This window comes from Phycodurus eques, chromosome 1, assembly GCF_024500275.1.
Source record: "Phycodurus eques isolate BA_2022a chromosome 1, UOR_Pequ_1.1, whole genome shotgun sequence".
Lineage (NCBI taxonomy): Eukaryota > Metazoa > Chordata > Actinopteri > Syngnathiformes > Syngnathidae > Phycodurus > Phycodurus eques.
The window spans coordinates 21640186-21660172 of record NC_084525.1 but is presented as its reverse complement, the minus strand read 5'-3'; the positions used below and the strand labels follow the sequence as shown (position 1 = coordinate 21660172).

The 19987-nt window shown below is 40.7% G+C and overlaps 1 protein-coding gene across 1 annotated transcript in view; it reads right to left on the bottom strand.

The window, feature by feature from the left end:
* Nucleotides 1-19987, bottom strand: part of ddx4 (DEAD (Asp-Glu-Ala-Asp) box polypeptide 4) — a 28055-nt gene that overhangs the window by 8001 nt on the left and 67 nt on the right. The window contains exons 1-16 of the mRNA XM_061682775.1: nucleotides 19970-19987; nucleotides 19390-19420; nucleotides 19258-19300; nucleotides 18985-19035; nucleotides 13871-13933; nucleotides 13751-13789; nucleotides 13643-13666; nucleotides 11049-11090; nucleotides 10941-10967; nucleotides 10820-10855; nucleotides 10692-10736; nucleotides 10469-10611; nucleotides 10233-10385; nucleotides 10000-10154; nucleotides 7714-7843; nucleotides 3103-3269 (exon numbers count right to left, since the gene is read on the bottom strand). The exon at nucleotides 19970-19987 is cut by the window's right edge and continues 67 nt beyond it. Of these exons, the coding sequence (XP_061538759.1) occupies nucleotides 3103-3269; nucleotides 7714-7843; nucleotides 10000-10154; nucleotides 10233-10385; nucleotides 10469-10611; nucleotides 10692-10736; nucleotides 10820-10855; nucleotides 10941-10967; nucleotides 11049-11090; nucleotides 13643-13666; nucleotides 13751-13789; nucleotides 13871-13933; nucleotides 18985-19035; nucleotides 19258-19300; nucleotides 19390-19410 (1139 nt within the window). The 5' untranslated portion in view covers nucleotides 19411-19420; nucleotides 19970-19987. The remainder of the gene's footprint in view (nucleotides 1-3102; nucleotides 3270-7713; nucleotides 7844-9999; nucleotides 10155-10232; nucleotides 10386-10468; nucleotides 10612-10691; nucleotides 10737-10819; nucleotides 10856-10940; nucleotides 10968-11048; nucleotides 11091-13642; nucleotides 13667-13750; nucleotides 13790-13870; nucleotides 13934-18984; nucleotides 19036-19257; nucleotides 19301-19389; nucleotides 19421-19969) is intronic.

Here is a 19987-nt window from a genome sequence, read left to right as displayed (position 1 = left end):
CACATTGCCGGCAGTACGTTGGACTCGTTTCCGGTGAGGGTTTGGCTCCGCCAAGGCTGCCTTTTGTCACCGATTCTGTTCATAACTTTTATGGACAGAATTTCTAGGTGCAGCCGAGGCGAAGAGAGGGTCCAGTTTGGTGGCCTCAGTAATACATCTTTTCTTTTTGCAGATGTTGTTTTGTTGGCTTCATCAAGCCATGATCTCCAATATCTTGGGGTCTTGTTCACGAGTGAGGGAAGAATGGAACGGAAGATCGACAGCCGGATCGGTGCAGCGTCTGCAGTGATGCAGACTTTGTATCAAACCATTGTGGTGAATAAGGAGCTAAGCGGAAAGGCGAAGCTCTCGATTTACCGGTCGATCTACGTTCCTACCCTCACCTATGGTCAGGAGCTGTGGGTTGCAACCAAAAGAACAAGATCCCGGATACAAGCGGCCGAAAGGAGTTTCCTCCGCAGGGTGTCTGGGCTTTCCCTTAGAGATAGGGTGAAAAGCTCGGTCATCCGGGAGGGGCTAAGAGTAGTGCTGCTGCTCCTCCGCATTGAGAGTGTCTCGGGCATCTGGTTAGGAGGCCTCCTGGACGCCTCCCTGGTGAGGTGTTCCGGGCACGTCCCACCGGGAGGAGACCCCGGGGACGACCCAGGACATACTGAAGAGACTATGTCTCTCGGATTGCCTGGGAACGCCATGGGATACCATCAGAAGAGCTGGGGAGATGGAAGTATGGGCTTCCCTGCTCAAGATACTGCCCCCGTGACTTGACCTTGGATAAGCGGTAGAAAATGGATGGATGGATGGCATTCTGAATATTTTAAATTTTAACATAAATTAAGCAATCTGGAAGACTGAAGAGTACATCCATCCATCCATTTTCTGAGCCGCTTCTCCTCACTAGGTTCATCGGCAAGAGGCGGGGTACACCCTGAACTGGTTGCCAGCCAATCGCAGGGCACATACAAACAAACAACCATTCGCACTCACATTCACACTTACGGGCAATTTAGAGTCTCCAATTCATGCATGTTTTTGGGATATGGGAGGAAACCGGAGTGCCTGGAGAAAACCCACGCAGGCACGGGGAGAACATGCAAACTCCACACAGGTGGGGTCGGGGATTGAACCCCAGTCCTCAGAACTGTGAGGCTGACGCTCTAACCAGTCAGTCACCGTGCCACCCTGAAGAGTACAATAAGGCAAAATAAATTTTGTTCACGCAGAAACACTTTTTTACACCGCTCAAGTACATGTTGATGTACAAATTTAAGGTTATAATTAAATTTGCCTCATTTCTTTGCTTTTTGTTTTGGCCTCCAACTTGAGCAAGGCCCATCTCCCCCTGCACCTGATGCATGCTTCAAGCTGTGCCACATGAATCGCATGCTCCTCTTTAAACACTCATTCTGGAAAAGATTGACTAATAAGGAAATAAAGGATGTGGACAAGACTAAAATCATTGTCTGTTTCACTTCATTTTTCACTATTACCAACTTAAAAGGCTAATCCCAAATACATCCTCCAGGAAAATATATCGTACAATATTTTGCTGTTTTTATTGGCCATTTCTGAATTTGAAATTAGTACATTCTGTGTTGTGACATAATCGCTCCGTCGTTTAACACATTTACATAAACATACATAGACCAATTGCATAGTTGTAGGCACGTTTCCCAATTAAAACAAGATGTATCAGCGGATCAACTCTTGTCACTGATGTTACGTGTACTTCGCAGTTCCACTGAGACCACAACCAGGGCCACAACCCGCAGCACCTCAACGCGAAAATACAAAAAACCAGTGCAACAAATACGACACTGGCTGATCTGATGATCAAAAATGTTGCTTCATGGTAAGAGTAGCAATACAGGATGTCCACTCCAGAGGTGTGTAGAGTAGCCAAACATTGTGCTCAAGTAAGAGTACTGTTACTTGACAATAATGTGACTCAAGTTAAAGTAAAAAGTAGTCTTCCAAAAAATTACTTCAGAGAAAAAAGTAGGTTTTTTTTAACCACAGCATGAACAATAATTTTTTTTAAAAATATTACAAACTAAATTGTGAATCTGCAAATTCGGATATCGCTGTATGTGCGCGTGAGTGTATGCACAGTCAAAACAAAATAAATAAATAAAACCCTGCAATTTACTGCACGGTATTTTCTCAAGTTATAAGTGAGCTGAAATATCCACATTTGGGCAGACGGTACCAGACAAATACTACAATACATGAAAACTTGTTTTTGTTCATCTAAATGTAAACGAGTAGCGCGCCGTTGCCTTCATGGTAACGACAGCCTTCCCAACATGGCTACCATGTACGCACGACGATCAGCGGGGCAAGCTTATCTAGTTTGAATCGGCAATAATTGATAAAAACAAGTAGCGAGCGACATTTAGATCATTGTGACGGAGTAAAAGTACCATTACTTCTTAACAAAAGCGGCGGACGTGTTTTTTTCTGGTCAAGTCAATTCCTGTGACTTCTCCAAAGCAGGTCCCAAGCGGACAGGCGGAACTTCAGGCCGCATATTAGTACGCCGCGGAGAATTATTCACAATTACATCTGTGTGTGAATGGTGGATGTGTGGAATGGATCTTGCTGCCAGTGTTCAAGGAGTACGAAACACCCTATGGCGACGGTGACCCCAGTCTCCCAGGAAAAAAAAAAATCTGATCTATACGATTCACGTACGTGGTCTATTTTGAATTCAAAACTGCGAATTTCGCCAAAAGGAGACTGATTTGCATATGTTAACATCATAAGTGATGTGTTCTGTAAATACTGTAAATCATTGTTTTTATTTATTTTACATTAATGTTGCAGTTGCAAGAAAACCTAAAAAATAAAGCAGAATTGATTATGTTATTTGTAAAAAAATACATTAATTAATAATTAAAAAAAAAACAGGTACCGATAAGAATACCGTTAAAGTACTGGACCGATAAGCAGTATCATTAAGAGTAGTAGTATTGCACAAATCTTAACAATATCCATCCTTAGTACTGAAACACCATAATTATTAAACATTTATGTGATTTCACTGTTATAAATCACCCACTTGAGGGTGACTACAATTTTCATGTGGGCAATGTGGATGCAGACCTCTGGATGTCTTCAGGGTAGGTAGCGCTAAACAGCAGAGTCTGGCGATTCTCTTTGGGGGGCATCCCAGGCGAACTAACCAGGCGGCGCATGTCAGGCTCAAAGCCCATATCCAACATCCTGTCAGCCTCATCCAGAACCAGATACCGAAGCTTGGTCAGTCCGATCTGAAAACCATGTGTAAGTCTTAGACAAGCTACATTGAAAAGACCACAAGAACTTTTTGCAGCAACTTCAATGTGACGTGTTGTAACGAGTACTGTAGGTATATTTACATGTACACGGGGTTCTCCGTTCACAACGGTCCAGAATAATTATACGTGACGATGTGAGAATACACAAAAGGCACAATCAGCTATGGTTGTACTATCTGTTTTTCATTTCATAGTTTTATGCATATGGCTTAGAAGTATTTTTCATTAATATTGACTGTAATTAAGACTTAGTGATAGACTCATCCAGGTTACATCATCTCAGTAACAGAATTCTGTCATAAACCAAGAACCTACTGTATTTCACAAATAGCAGGGAAAAAAAAGTTGCTAGATTTAGTGATTTGGTTCAAGAATTTGTGCTCTGCATTGTTTGTTTTCTAAAAAGGCCAGCAGAAAATACAGAGCTGCCAACCTATTAAAATCACTTCCAGAACAATTTGTCCAAATTTGTCTGAATTTCCATATTTTTTGAAAATGTTCAAGAACATTACCGCAGAACAGTTATTGCAGTATATTATGTGATCGGATAAAAATAATTCTGCATACTGTTCAATTGCACAAAATCATTATTCGATAACTAATTGTTATTAAATTATGGATAATATTCATTTATTTATTTTTTGCATCAACCTTGTAGTGGCGGACAGAGTTCCAGCCTGAATAAAAGTATGAGATTTCAACGTGCCAACGTCAAAATTATTTGTGCCTATGGATTAATTCGCTTTTACCAATTCTATTTCATCCTTGGTAAAACAAATACCAAAAAAAACCAAAAAACAAACAAACAACAAAATACAAGTCTATTAAATCAGATTAATCAGATCTCAAAAGTCATTGAAAAGCACTATTTTGCATACAAACAATATTGCTAATAGAACTAGATGCATGCATGGACAGATTAGATTTGCATATTGTGAATGACGTATAGACGTCTTCACTTGCATGGTATTTATTTTATACATTTACAGTTCCTATATCCACTACTGCTACTCAAATGATGGAAATGTCCCCATTGTGGGACTAATAAAATGTTATCTCACGTTACAAAGATTAGTAATACACTTTTAACCTTTCTCAGTTATCAGACGATATCTCCAGTGCCAATTCATTTCCTGTTCAGAGGGTGTCTTGTAAAGCCACGAAATATTTGACATTTATTTCACCAGATGCATATTATTTGGCCTGTTTTTTTGTTGGGTAGGACAAACCGTTGGGTTTAAATTATTTTACCATGGTGTAGATGGGAAGAGAAATGGAGTAGGAGTTATTTTAAAGGAAGAGTTAGCTAAGAATGTCTTAGAGGTGAAAAGAGTATCAGATCGAGTGATGAGGCTGAAACTGCCAGTATTGTGCTGGACAGATTGAAAGAATACTTTGAGGAGTTGATGAATGAGGAAAATGAGAGAGAAGAAAGAGTAGAAGAGGCAAGTGTGGTGGACCAGGAAGTGGCAATGATTAGTCAGGGGGAAGTTAGAATGGCATTAAAGTGGATGAAAAATGGAAAGGCAGTTGGTCCTAATGACATTCCTGTGGAGGTATGGAAGCATCGAGGAAAGGTGGCTGTGGAGTTTTTGACCAGCTTGTTCAACAGAATTATAGCGGGTGAGAAGATGCCTGAGGAATGGAGGAAAGGTGTGCTGGTACCCATTTTTAAGAACAAGGGTGAGGTGCAGAGCTGTGGGAACTATAGAGGAACAAAGTTGATGAGCCACACAATGACGTCATGGGAAAGAGTAGTGGAGGCTCGACCTGATCAGGACAGAAGTGAGTATTTGTGAGCCACAGTATGGTTTCATGCCTAGAAAGAGTGCCACAGATGCATTATTTTCCTTGAAGATGTTGATGTAAAAGTACAAAGAGGGTCAGAAGGAGCTAAATTACGTCTTTGTGGATCTAGAGAAAGCCTATGACAGAGTCCCCAGAGAGGAACTGTGGTACTGCATGTGGAGGTCTGGAGTGGAAGAGAAGTATGTTAGAATAATACAGGACATGTATGAGGATGTGTATGAGCATGAAGATGTTGAGGTTTGCTCTAGGAGTGACCAGGTTGGATAAAATTAGAAATGAGCTCATCAGAGGGACAGTCAAGGTTAGATGTTTTGGTGACAAAGTTAGAGAGGGCAGACTTTGATGGTTCGGACACATCCAGAGGAGAGTCAGTATATTGGTAGAAGACTGATGAGGATGGAGCTGCCAGGCAAGAGAGCTAGAGGAAGACCAGAGAGAAGTTTGATGGACATCATTAGGGAAGACATGATGGCAGTTGGAGTTAGAGAGGAGAATGCAGGCTTACATGGAAAAGGATGACATGATGTGGCGACCCCTAACGGGACAAGCCGAAAGGAAAAGAGTGTGTACTATGTTGCTGTATTTTGTTAATGTATGCATTTTATATTTTTAACCTAGCGTAGGTGACGACACGAAAGGCGTGCTAAATAAATTGCATTATGGATACAATTAAAATGTAACCTTTACAAACGACTTTGTATCACAAAATGTTTCCACTTCATAAGCAGTACGGAAGATGACGATGTATGAACAGAGCACATTCACTCTAAATTTGGACCAATTGGCTCAATAATGTCCAGATGGCAATCTTTTCCAGGAAGGATTCAGGCTTTTATACCCCCCCCCAAAAATTTTGTTCGAGATTTTTCTTTTTTTTAAAAAAAAAAAGAATAAATCCACTTTTACTAACTTTTGTCTTTTACATTTTTCAGACAAAAATAATTACATATGGAAAGAACCTTATGTGTCCGTGTAGCTATTTCAAGTGATGCTTTATTGCCTCACAATATAATACAATGACTTAAATACAATAGATCATGGATAAAATATAAGCAGACAATGTCCATTATGATTATGCAAATGCATCGTGTATACAAACAGGTGCAATAATTTTGATGCTGATAGTCTTGCAGGAACTTTGAAGTACGTGTGGGTAGCTCTTAAGTTGCAGAAATGGGATCTGGAGTTGGCAGGGGCTTGGAGGACCACATTCTTCCCATCCAGTGCTCCACAGCAGAGAGGAAAATCCCGCCGCTCCTTAAACCTCTCAGCAATTTTCTTCCGAACCTCTGTGGTCGGCACAGCCATGAAGTTATCTACGAGGAAGTCCCAAATCGCTGTTGCCACATCAGAGAATATGCGAAGCCCCCAGCAAGGAAAATGTTTGCCATGGTCCTGAATGAGTACCTGCAGCACATAAAACCTTGAAATTGACCAGATTTGTCTAGAAGATACTGTAGTAGTCTAGATACATAAAACATGATAGTCACATACAGTCATGGCCAAAAACACTGGCAACTCACGGGACCATGACTATATTGTCTATTTTATATATATAAAAAAAGAAATAAGCACACATTCTCAATAGTCCAGTATTTAGCAAATTCCAAGTGACAAACCAGGAAGAGGTGAATCTTTTTGTTAGTCAGGATTCAAGGGGGGGGAGAAATGTACCGTCTTGTTATATAGTCAAAATTATGTTGAAATAACTACAGTACATCATACTGTATATTGAATACAGTACATCACAAATACATAAAACGCATTGCTAGTGGTTGTACTATTTTAATAGCGCTATATATTTGTGCTTTCCAAAATAATAAAATATCATAAATCCCAGTAACCTTAATGTTAAGTTTTACACAGTTCATAGAGGTGTACGACTGTTGATCGGATAATCGTTATCATACGACCTCATTGATGCCATTCCTTTCATCAATCCATTGCTTTTAACAATTTGGCAGCAGGAAGTACGTATTTCAATATTTTTGATACATTTATTAGCACTGTAACAAACCTGCAGTGTGCGAATCAGTAGATATAGTGAATATTAACTTATCGTGACAATTAATAAGGCACAAAACGGCCACTCACCAGAGACAAATGGACAGGTACGCTGCAGCTGACATGGAACGCCTGCCGTTTAGTAGTTTGTAGGGAAATCCTGGGACCGATTCGAGCAAACATGTCAAACTGGGCACAGGTTAGCCTCACGAAGCTGCAGACATCCAGAAGCAAGTCCCAGAGAAGGCGGTGAAATTCACCAAGCCACATGCACCTCTGGATGGTGTTGTGGACCCAAGCATGACGGCGTTTGGCATTTCGAAGAGGTTTAGATTTCCACGAGTACAGAGGCACAATACAGGTTTAATTGTCGTCCTTTGCTGCTTGTGCATGGCAGGAGGAAATGCTGTCTTTGCCTCCTGGAGGAGAAACCCCTCCTCTTCCACGTTTACAGCGCGAACGAAGCAAATGCGCATTTCAATGTGTTTATTTTAATTTTTTTTACTCCCCCGATTAAACTCACGCGAGGGACGCGAGGTGAACTTTCTCGTTCGGTGTGAACGCAGCATTTGAAAGGATTTATGAATACAATTGATGAGCTTACCCTTCCTCGTCCAATCACATCCAACAATCTCCCTGGAGTTCCACACACTATGTTGCAGCCCTTTGAAATTTCTCTTAGCTGAAATCTACTGTTTACTCCACCGTACACCACCACTGGACGCACACATGTTCTGCAACAGGAGAGACCATTAAGTCAGAATTCCATAAAGTGGTGCAGCTCAATTTCAGCGTTGACAATACAGTCTGGAATGACAAATTCTTATTTGGCCAATAGTGTGACATTAAATGGCAGTTAAACCCACCAATGGATTGAATAAAAAATAATGGTTGCGACATTTTGCTTTCATTACAAGAAAATTACATCTATGAAGTTTTTAAGTTGAAAGTTTTTTAATTACATTAAATGAAGGAAAGGCGTCTCTTATGTTCCCACACCACTCTTTGTCTTGTGGAATTGCTCATTTAAAACCCGCCCATCAGGTGATTGAGTATTGTATCTGTACCACAAACCTGGTACTCTAAACGTAATGATTCCCAACCACACAGCCAAGCAGTGTGTCATGAGCGATCAGGTGTGCTGGGGGAAATTATTCAACATAACTGTCAGAAAATAATTTTTGGAAATGTATCTATGCTCATGTACTGTATCTATGTCAGTAATGGTCAGGGAGAACAATTCAATAGTCTTCCACTAGATTGGAGAAGGAACATAAATTAATGTGTCCACTTTTTGTTTGGTGGTGTACCCTGAGATTGTGTGCCTTGTAGGGCTGTCACTATCCACACTTTAGTGAACTACCCTATAGATCAGGGGTCACCAATGCGGTGCCCGAAGGCACCGTATGAGTCGCCTGCGAGCCTGTTATAAAAATAGCTCACCAATGCGATGCTTACTTTGTTTTGCTGTTCTTAAAAAAAAAAAAAAAAAAAAAAAAAAAAAAAAAAAAAAAAAAGTGCCACTTAACTGAGCTGCATGTGTTTTTGCTATTTTTTTACATTGGTGTAAATGTAATTTGGAAATAACTATATATACACAGGAGCTGAAATAAGTAATATCAAATATATTTCCAAAGGTGCTATTGACATTAAATTACACCACATGGTGGGAACAACCCAAGTAATCCATACATAAAGTAGAACAATAAACTCAGAGAATTGTGTATACAATTGTGAAATGACACAGGGAAAAAGTATTGAACACGCCAACTGGTATTTCCTTAATACTTTGTACAAAAGCCTTTGTTTGCAATGAGAGCTTCAAGATGCCTCCAGTATGGAGAAACTAGTCGCATGCATCGCTCTGGTATGATTTTGGCCCATTCCTCCACACAAGTAGTATTCCAATCTTGAAGGTTCTGTGGGCTGCTTTTATGGACCTTGAGTTTCAGTTCTTTCCATAGCAGGTTGATTGGCTGGGCCGTTCTAGCGGCTTTCTTTTTCTTCTTCTTTGAAACCAATTGAGTTTTCTTGGCAGTATGTTTTGGATCATTATCCTGCTGGAATGTCCACCCACATTTTCATCATCCTTCTAGATGGCAGCAGATTTTTGTCAAGAACGTCTTGGTACATTTGCCCATTCATTCTTCCTTTAATAATGTGAAGTTTACCAGTATCATTTGCTGTAAAGCAGCCCCACATTATTTTCCCAACTCCGAACTTCACTGTTGTTATGGTGTTTTTAGGTTGATATGTAGTGCCATTTCTCCTCCAAACGTGGTGTGCATTATGACAGCTAAACAGTTCAATTTTGGTCTCATTCGACCAGACTATATTCTCCCAGTATTTAACTAGCTTGTCCAAATGTTGTTCAGCAAAGTTTAAACGAGCTTTGACATGCTTTTTTTTACCCAGCAATGGGGTCTTTTAGAGCGTGCATACAGGCCATGGCGGCGGAGTGCATTACTCAAGGTAAAAATGCTTCAGATTTCGTTACAAGTTCAAAAAGTGATATGATTGTAAAATCTGAAAGCCGCTCGACTGTCGTGCATACGTGCGGCCATGCTTCGGAGGTCATGACATAGTGTTTGTCTGCAACAGATTTCTGCGCAAAAACATGGACAGTAACCAAACATGTTTCTGGCAAGACAAATATACTATTAATCACAATTTTTGTTGCGTCAACCAGTTTTTGGGGTCGACGAACGATTTGTTTTCCCCCACCCCTAGTGCCTTTGTTCAATAAATGGTGGGAAACACTGCCTTAATGGAAAGGTGAACATCTGCAAAAGAAAGTATGAACCTTTCTGCTTAGTGAGACCACAGATCAAGGGAACATGTAAAGTTCAAGCAACACATTGGACAGTTTGAGAGTGAATCATGATTATACCCGTAGGCAAACTTCCTGGCCTCCAGGAAAATCTGGTTGATAAGCTCTCTGGTTGGGGCAACGATGATTGCCTCCGGCTCCTGGAGCTCACTGAAGCTGCTGGCAGCCACACCATCAGCCATTAGCTGTTGCAGAATTGGAAGTAGGAATGCAGCCTAGGGGACACAAGCACCATGATGGGTCGACAGTCCTACAGCAGAAGACTACAACAGCTAGAACTATCAACTTCTTACCGTTTTTCCAGATCCAGTCTGAGCACAGGCCATGAGATCTCGACCAGCAGAGATAATTGGGATAGCGTGCTTCTGAACTGGGGTAGGCTTTGAATAACCAGATTTGCTGATGTTTTTTCGCAGGGACTCACACAAGGCTGCCTCATCAAATGTCTGCAGTTAAGATTATCGGTTGGTCATAGATTGTACAACAAAAACAGGAATGGTTGCTTAAAAAGAGATTCAGAATAGCTTACCAATATGGCAGGTGCTGGGTTGGTTCCACTCACATCCACTAGGATGTCATCATACTTATCAAAATTAATGCCTTGCTGATAGTGTGCAAACACAGAGTCCTCATCTTCAGGAAGGGCTGGAGGAACATAGGTGACTTTTGGTCCTGTGGGTCAAAGTACAGACAATTACGAGCTTGATCACACTATTGATAAATTCTAAACAACCTATACCCTCTCAACTTACTGACACTACCATCTGGGTTTTCTGGACCCTCTGACTCTTTAGTATCTGTTGTATTGGATGAAGAATTAAAAATCTATCACATCTGTGGCATGTTTCAACAAAAACTCGACAGATCTACATGTAAAAACCTTGGGTGAAGATTTCCTCGTTCTTTCCACGATACCCTGCATAGATAGATGTGAGACATGCTTACAATTTTTTTTTTTTTTTTTTTTTTTTTTTTTTTTTAAGAGGGGAATTCTCATTTACCTCCTCCAAAGCCTCCTCTTCCAGCACCTAGGGGGGCACAACAACAAAATAAATTAAAATTGAGATAATCCACTTTTCAAATTAAACATGCTGTACTTGACAAAATACCTTCACCGCGGCTTCCTCTGCCTCTTCTTTCTCCACTGAAGTCTGTTTGGAACATGAAAAAGAAAATATCAAGGAAAGACTACAAATAACATTGGCAACAAATATGGCAGTTGATTAAATTCTGGAAGGTAACAGACAAATGTAGAGATTCACATACAAACGTTAATTGGGATAGGCATTAAAATTAATTCACGTAGCTTACAACAAAGAGTGCCCAAACGATTAAAATTTTTTTTTGCAAATGTTAACCGTTAAATCTTTAGTTGTAGGTACCGCAATTTCTCGTATAAAGTGCTCTGGGTCTTGAGTATCCAAAATGTAAGGGTGTATTCACACCAGGAAAGTCTTCTGGTTCGCTTGTTTTGTCCGGACCAAAAGCGGACTATTTTCTTCGTTTGGTGTGGTTCGCATTCACGTAAACTATAATTCGTAAACATAGCCACGTATGTGACGATTGCTGCTCCCACTGGACAGAAATGAGGAGGGTGGGACAAAGCACAGATCCAGAAAATGCACGCTGCATTTCTGGTCTACAAATTGGCGCTCTTATTAAAGTTGCAAAAATAAAGGACGGCGTAACCTGGCCTGCAGTGACTGTCGTTCCTGCGTTAAGCCTTCAGTTGATAGAATACAAGCAGCCACACTAACAGAAAGAGCAGCTCGTTCAAAAAAAGTTTTGCACCACTCTGCGACAACCGTACCACAGCAACAACAACCGCGCCAATGTATTATTGGAAAAAAAAAGACCAAAAAGAGGAAAAATGTGTTATCAAGTGTTCAAAACAGGATGTTTTGGGCTGTCCATTCAAGGAGAGCTTGAGGTACGTTCATGTACTTTTAATAAGGCTCACAAAGAGGCAACATAACGTGATGTAGCCAGGTAGGACTAGGACTAACATTTGTACGCAACCATGCCGGTGTTCTGTCGAATCATGCGCTGAAGCTTCAGTAAACATTGGTTTCTGCGCGTCAAATGTTCACAACGGCAAACAAGGGAGGCGATGCGCTATTCCAAGACGCAATCCTATGGTCAATGTCAAGGTGTGCTGTCGGTGGGTTGTCTTTCATATTGAAGACTGTGGATCAAGTATGACGTTAGGGCTGCACCATATTGGGGGAAAAAAATTACATTACGATTTATTTATTTTTTTAAACCTGCGATTGCAATGTGAAAAAATAAAGGATTTCATACTCATGACTGGGAGAGGGTGATATACATCACCTTTGATATAGTCATGAAAATTGCTTTAATGATGTGCAATTTTACATTATTGAGTGTTCAAATGTCTCGAAAAGAAAACAACCGAACGGGTGCATGTATGGCATAGGCGGAAGATAAAAAGGAGGCAGTGCATGAAAGTCCACATTCACCGAATGAGTGGACATGATTCAGTCATGTGACTCTGTAGCAAGCAAAACAAACTCTGGCTCTCAAACTTTGGGCCAACTCTGACCAACCGTTTCAGGGGTTAGGCAGTTTACAAGTGGGTGAATGGTCGCAAGGGACCTTAATGGAACACATACCATATTTTCACGACCATAAGGTGCACTTAAAAGTTTTAAATTTTCTCCAAAATGGACGGGGCGCCTTAAAATGCGGCACGCCTTGTGCGCGCACCGCGTTCCAACATCTATAAATGTGTGATGAGTGCTCCGCTTGACTTTTTTTTTGCACAGAGGAAAAGCGGACATGGCTGAGGATAGGGGAAGGGTGCGTGACGTAGGACGCTAAAGCCATGACGCCAGTAGGTATATAGCGTCGGGGTGTTTTTTTATGTTTTTAACCGCTTGACTGACTGGGAGCATTTCCGGGGTGTGCATTGATTCTTAAAAAAAAAAAAAAAAACTACAAGGCGATTTTCTCTCTCATTATGTCTCATAGGTGAGGTATACCTATGATGGAAATTACACGTCTCTCTCATCATTTTAGGTGGGAGAACTTGCACAACTGGTGGCTGACTAAATACTTTTTTGTACTTGTATCAAAGCTACATGTAAGGAAGAAAAAGAGAGGTAAACTGGAACACAATCGGCCTTAGTTCCGTGGTGGAATTACCACAACCACACACAAAAATGTAAGTATTATCTGCATAGTAATTTCTATTAGGGTTTTCAAAAGATATATTTCAGTTTTCTTAAGTAAACCGAAAATGCCTGTCTTTGCACATGCACTAATACTTCAGTCTACAGAAACAGTTTAATCTAAGGAATTACAATTACACACGTGTGCAAGGTATATTAAAAATTTCCAGGTGAGCGTTTCCACCAACTAGTAAATGAAGATGCTAAATCTGATGCTGTCTTATGTCAAACACCGCTCTTCTTTTCCTTTTGGCTTCTCTTGAAAAAAAAAAAAAAAAAAGAAAAAAAAAAGCATATTATACAGGAGAAATTACAGCATGTATTATTGCAATCGGGTAAAGAAAAATGGAAAAGTTGAATAGGAAAAACATTTCACACCAAATTACATTCCCCAGCAATACACATTGCACAGTGAACTAGCAATTAGGAATCAAACTATATTGACGAGAATATGCATATCAATAAAAGGTGATTTTATATAGATTTTCTATTCAAAAGTTAAACCAACCTACCATTGTCCTGTGTTGAATTTTCCCCTGTGAAATGAAGGACATTTCAATTAAATCAAAAGCACATCGTGTTAAATTGAGACTATGATAAGCATGATAAATAAAGAGCACCGCTGAATTGTTTCTGATCGTTTCCACCAAAGCCTCGACCTGATTGAACACACATCAGGACAGCGTGCTTAAGATGTGCAATTTACATGGACAAACTTTCCCCATTAAAAAAAGCCTCACCTCTACCTCCTCTTCCTCTGAAAGCTCCTCTCTCCCCTCCATGATTGTTCCAGCTGCCCATTTCTAAAACCAAGATTAACAAGAGCAACCAACCATGAAACATAAATTGGTGATTTAGCAAAAGCATTACCATTCCTGTCCTCATCAGTCGCTGCAACAAAAAATAAATCATTCTATGGACTTGAAAATTAAGTCTCATTTTTATGTCGTCACCATGGTAACGGGTGTATCTGGTCGTGTTTGAGTTAACAAGATGAAGCCCAGTGATCATAAAAAACAGGATATGGTGGTAATCGGAATACTATATTTTATTGCAGTAGTCTGACATAGTGCAATCGTGTAAGACCAAATTTGTCTTGTAGTCTGAACCACGCATTACATGTCTGTCTCAAACGTGTTTTCTGTCCCACACCGCCGACATGTTTAAAAAAAAAAAAAAAAAAAAAAGAACTATTGGTGGTCAGATATTTACAGTACTATGTCAAAAGACACAACAAGGGTCAAAATAAACTAGCTTTTGGATTAAAATATACTATACACGATGGCGACGCAGAGTAAAGGTCTTGCGGTCATTGATCGGATCGGCGAATTATGACAAAACCGATCAGCATAAAATGCTAATTATCGGCCGATGCCGATCAGATCGGCGTAAAGTCTGGCATTTAGCTTTCTTTTCCCATTTGTGATCGTACTTCCTGTGCGAAGTACCATCCTGTTTCAAACGCTCCACCATCATTCCAGTCCCCAAGAAACCTGCAATCTTGGGTCTAAATGACTACGGGCCCGTCGCCTTGACATCTGTGGTTATGAAGTCCTTTGAACGTCTCATGCTGGACCACCTCAAGAGCATCACACCCCCTGCAGTTTTGCCTAGCGAGCGAACAGGTCTGCGGATGATGCAGTCAACATGGGACTGCACTTCATCCTAGAACACCCCAACAGTGCAGGGACCTACGTGAGGATCCTGTTCGTGGACTTCAGTCCAGCGTTCAACACCATCATCCCTGAACTCCTTTCATCCAAGCTTCTCCAGCTCAGCGTCTCACCCACCATCTGCCAGTGGATTTACAGCTTCCTAACGGGCAGGACACAGCAGGTGAGGCTGGGAGTGACCACCTCATCCATACGCAGCATCAGCACTGGGGCGCCCCAAGGTTGTGTCCTCTCTCCGCTGTTCTTCTCTCTCTACATGAACGACTGCACCTCAGCGAACCCGACTGTCAAACTCCTGAAGTTTGCAAATGACACTACTGTTATCGGCCTCATCAAGGACAGTGACGAGTCTGCATATCGACAGGAAGTGGAGCGGCTGGAGCTGTGGTGCGGCAGACACAACCTGGAGCTGAACACGCTTCAAGACTGTCGAGATGCTCGTGGACTTCAGGAGGCATCCTTTGCCACAGCTGCCCCTCACGTTGTCCCGCTGCCTTGTGTCAACCGTCGAGACCTTCAAATTCCTGGGAATTACAGTCTCTCAGGACCGGAAGTGGGCGACCAACATCAACTCCGTCCTCTAAAAGGCCAAGCAGAGGATGTACTTCCTGCGGCTTCTGAGAAACCACGACCTGCCACAGGAGCTGCTGAGGCAGTTCTACACAGCAGTCATCGAATCAGTCCTGTGTTCTTCCATCACAGTCTGGTTTGGTGCTGCTACAAAAAAGGACAAACGTCGTCTGCAACGGACAATCAAAACTGCTGAAAGGATTGTCGGTACCTCCCTATCCACTTGCACGCTGCCAGAACTAAGACAAGGGTGTGCAAAATCCTCTCGGACCCTCCACATCCCGGTCACCGGCTCTTCCAGCTCCTTCCCTCAGGTAGGCCCTACCGATCAATGCAAAGTAGAACTAGCAGACATTCCAACAGCTTCTTCACTCTTGCAATCAACTTCTTAAACACCTAACCTACAATTCCATTACAACATGCTGGCAATTTTTTGACTTGAGTTCGTTGTCACATTTCTGTGGTGCCAATTATATATTACTCGTGCACGCACTGCAGTTGTCTCGCCTCGCTGCACTATTTGCATAGATCTTGTTGACCAATACTGGCCACTCATGCCAGAGTAGCATCTGCTCCATTTGCACACTGATTGAGGAGTATCTGCAACATTTGCACAATCAACATTGTCCCAGATTATCGCACTACTCGTCACTTTAAACCGCATACACTCCTTGAAGTCTCGGCGCCCTTTGCACAATGGGCATTGCACCGGACTATTGCAATATTAGTTATTCGAACTGCTCTAAGTGCTAGAGGACTCTGCATCTTTTTGCACAATTGTCAAAAATAAATAAATAAATAAAATAATAATAAAAGCAATGATCATACAAGACCAGAAGCATATACGTCAGGGTTAATGCCAGAGGTTCGTAACGAAGTACAAGTACCGTAATTTCTCGTGTATAATGTGCACCCCCCCCCCCGAAAAAAGTCAATAGAGCGCATTATACACAGGTATAGGGAAAAATTGAAAAAAAGTTCACATTTTATAAATGCATGGATGTCTAGATTATGAGAAGCTTTCATTTCAATATGCCACCGCCACCTAGAGGTTATGAGAAAGGTGTACATTTTCATTCTAATATGCCCTCGCCACCTAGAGTTTATGAAAAAGGTGTAGCCTACACTTTCAGTCCAATATGACAGGGGTACATATAACTGAATACATGTACAGTTGTGCTCATAAGTTTACATACCCTGGCAGAATTCGTAAAATATTTATTTATTTTAATATGACTGAACTAGCGGCACGGTGGCCGACTGGTTAAGAGCGTCAGCCTCACAGTTCTGAGGACTCGGGTTCAATCCCTGGCCCCGCCTGTGTGGAGTTTGCATGTTCTCCCCGTGCCTGCGTGGGTTTTCTCCGGGCACTCCGGTTTCCTCCCACATCCCAAAAACATGCATTAATTGGAGACTCTAAATTGCCCGTAAGTGTGAATGTGAGTGCGAATGGTTGTTTGTTTGTATGTGCCCTGCGATTGGCTGGCAACCAGTTCAGGGTGTACCCCGCCTCCTGCCCGATGACAGCTGGGATAGGCTCCAGCACGCCCGCGACCCTAGTGAGGAGAAGCGGCTCAGAAAATGGATGGACGGATGACTGAACTACAACCATCATTCATTTCTTTATGGTTAGGTTTTGTTTAATGATAAAGCTTTTCTGAAATGCTTGATTTGAATCCCATTAAAATAAAAATGCAATGTGTTTTGCCTAGCCCTTCATGTTTTCGTAAAAGAATTGTACCCATCTTACAAGTTCTGCCTGGGTAAATCAAACATGAGCACAACTGTGTTTTCTCATTTACTAAATAAAAGTAACGCTGTGAATTTCTAAATAAGAGCAAGTAAATAAAAAAGTATTATATATTCAAATAAAGTGCTTCACTTCAGAATAATTATTTGAAAAAATACTTTATGTTTTGATCACATGGGTAAAAGCAAAACGGTAACTCCCTGGCAATGCCACAGATTGATTGCCTCAATGCCACAGCGCATCGGGGCAGTGGTTAAAGCAAAGGGATTCCCAACAAAGTATTGAAGATTAAAATCTTGTTTTGAAAGTACCATATTGTGGTATTATTATTATTTTAAATACGATGACTGAACAACAACCATCATTAATTTCTTTATCATTATTTTTTTTTTAATGACAATGCTTTTCTGAAATGCTTGACAGTTTTAACTTGAACACCATCAAAATTAAAATGTGTTTCGCCTGGCCCTTCACATTTTCTTTAAAGAATTGTAACCATTTTACAAATTCTGCCTGGATAATCAAACATAACAAACATGCAATCACCAAAGGCATGAAAAAGGTGACCAAAAAAAAAACATTGTACGGGTGGTCTGGGGGGGATCCCCCAGAGAATGTTATTTTAACATAAATTAAGCAATCCGGAAGTACAATAAGGCTTTAAAAAAACTTATTTACACCGCTCAAGTACATGTTTATGTACAAATTTAAGATTAAAATTAAATTTGCCCAATTTCTTTGCCTTTTTGTTCTGGCCTCCAACTTGAGCCAGGCCCACCTGCACCTCATGTCTGCTTCAAGCTGTGCCACATGAATAGCAACCTCCTCTTTAACCACTCTCATGCTGCAAAATAATTGACTAAAACCATTGTCTGTTTCACTATTACCAACAAAGGCTAATCCCAAATGCATGTGCCCGTAAAATATTAAGTACAATATTTTTCAGGTTTAAATTGGCCATTTCTGATTTTGAAGCGAGTTCATTCTGTGTTGTGACATAATCCCTAACAGTGCTCCGTCCCTTAATACATTTGAAATCCATAAACAATTAGATAAATGTAGGCGCGTTTCATAATACAAAATGTACTAGCGGATCAACTGTTGTCGCCGATGTTACGTGTGTTTCGCGGTTCCGCTGAGACCACAACTAGGGCCACGACCCGCACCACATCAACGCAAAAATACAAAAGACCAGTGCAACAAATACGACATGAACTGATCTAATGAGCAAAAATTTTGCTTAAATGTAAGAGTAGCAATTGAGGATCCAGAGGTGGGTAGAGTAGCCAAATATTGTACTCAAGTAAGAGTACTGTTACTTAACAATAATGTGACTCAAGTAAAAGTAGTCCTCCAAAAAAATTACAGTGAAATAATTTCTGAAATACTGAGTAAATAGTGAGCCTTCTGATTTTTTTAACCACAGCATGAACATCAATAAAATAAAGTGTGAATGTGCAAATTCTGATATTGGTGTGTGTGTGTGTGTATGCACAGCCAAAACTACAACATAAAACTATCCCTCCCCCCCCCCAGGAAATATGATTCATGTAAATTGATTATTTTGAGTTCAAAACAGCGAATTTCACCGAAAGGCGACTGATTTGCATGTATGCTAAATGCAACTTGGACTCAGAAAAGCCAAATCTTGAAAATTACTTTCATTCATAACAGCTTTCAAAAATTCGCTTAATTAGACACTGTCGGGCAAGGCAGACCCTCAAGCCAAATAAATTCCTGTTGAAATGTTCCAACTCCCCAACATAAGTACAGCTACTGAAGTGGAACACATGGCATCATTAAGTGCACAGAAAAAAAATCATCATCAGCATACTGTAATTAGAATGTATTGTAGCAGCACCTGAAGAAAAGGAGCTCCGAAATCCTCCTCCTCTCCCTCTTCTGCCACGACCTAAGGAGCAACTAATGTCAGTGTAGTATTATAAGCATTGTTTTTATTTACATGCTCCTTTCAAATTCACCATCTACATTCCATGTCATCTTGTCTATATCAAACATTAAAACCTCATTCTAATATGAATTTAACGCAGTCATTGTAAGCTGAGGGTTGACTAACTGCTCCCCAAAAAAAAGTAATGCATTTAGTTAATATAAATGCGGAAAGTTAACATACTGTAATCCTGAGAGTGGTTGGATGCTCCATCAGGCACGAACTCCTGCAAATGAATAATTACAGTAATGCCAAGAGAAGTGTTAATTGGAGCATGAGCAATAAGGTGGGGGCTTGTTGAGAATGCAAGATCACCTGTCTATCGAAAGAATCCATTTTGAGTCACCTGAAAGAATAAAAAAATAAAAAGACGCTTACTAGGCTCAATAGGCATAAAATCTACCTCGACTTATGGGGGGGGAATGCTTGACAAAATGGACCCTGAACTAATTAAACTTTACTTGTGAGCGTAATTACCCTAGGAAAAGAGTCAACTGCTAAGGCTAATTTTAATAAAGTGCATTAGTGTCGTTTCAGCTCCGGTGTATTTTGTGAAATTTAACAATTGAGCGTTTTTAAAAGGGTGCGACGAGAAAGCTAGGCCCCTCCAACAACAACGGCCTTCTTCCACCAAATATTTATTGCCCTCCCCCCCAAATTTTTTATTGTTTTTTAACAAAAGTAACCACTTTTAAAAGAAAGGACCGCGTACAAAATAGACAGGTAGGCCTTTACTGACGCCTGCCTATATCAACTAGCCGAAGTAACCTTCAATGCTAATTTGCCCTTGACTAAAACCGATAATTCACATTACGCGACGTAAATTCATTGTCTAATAACGTAAATTGTCACACTATTTTAAAAAACGAGGCAATTTAGTCATAAATATACATACTGTACGGAATAATCTTTG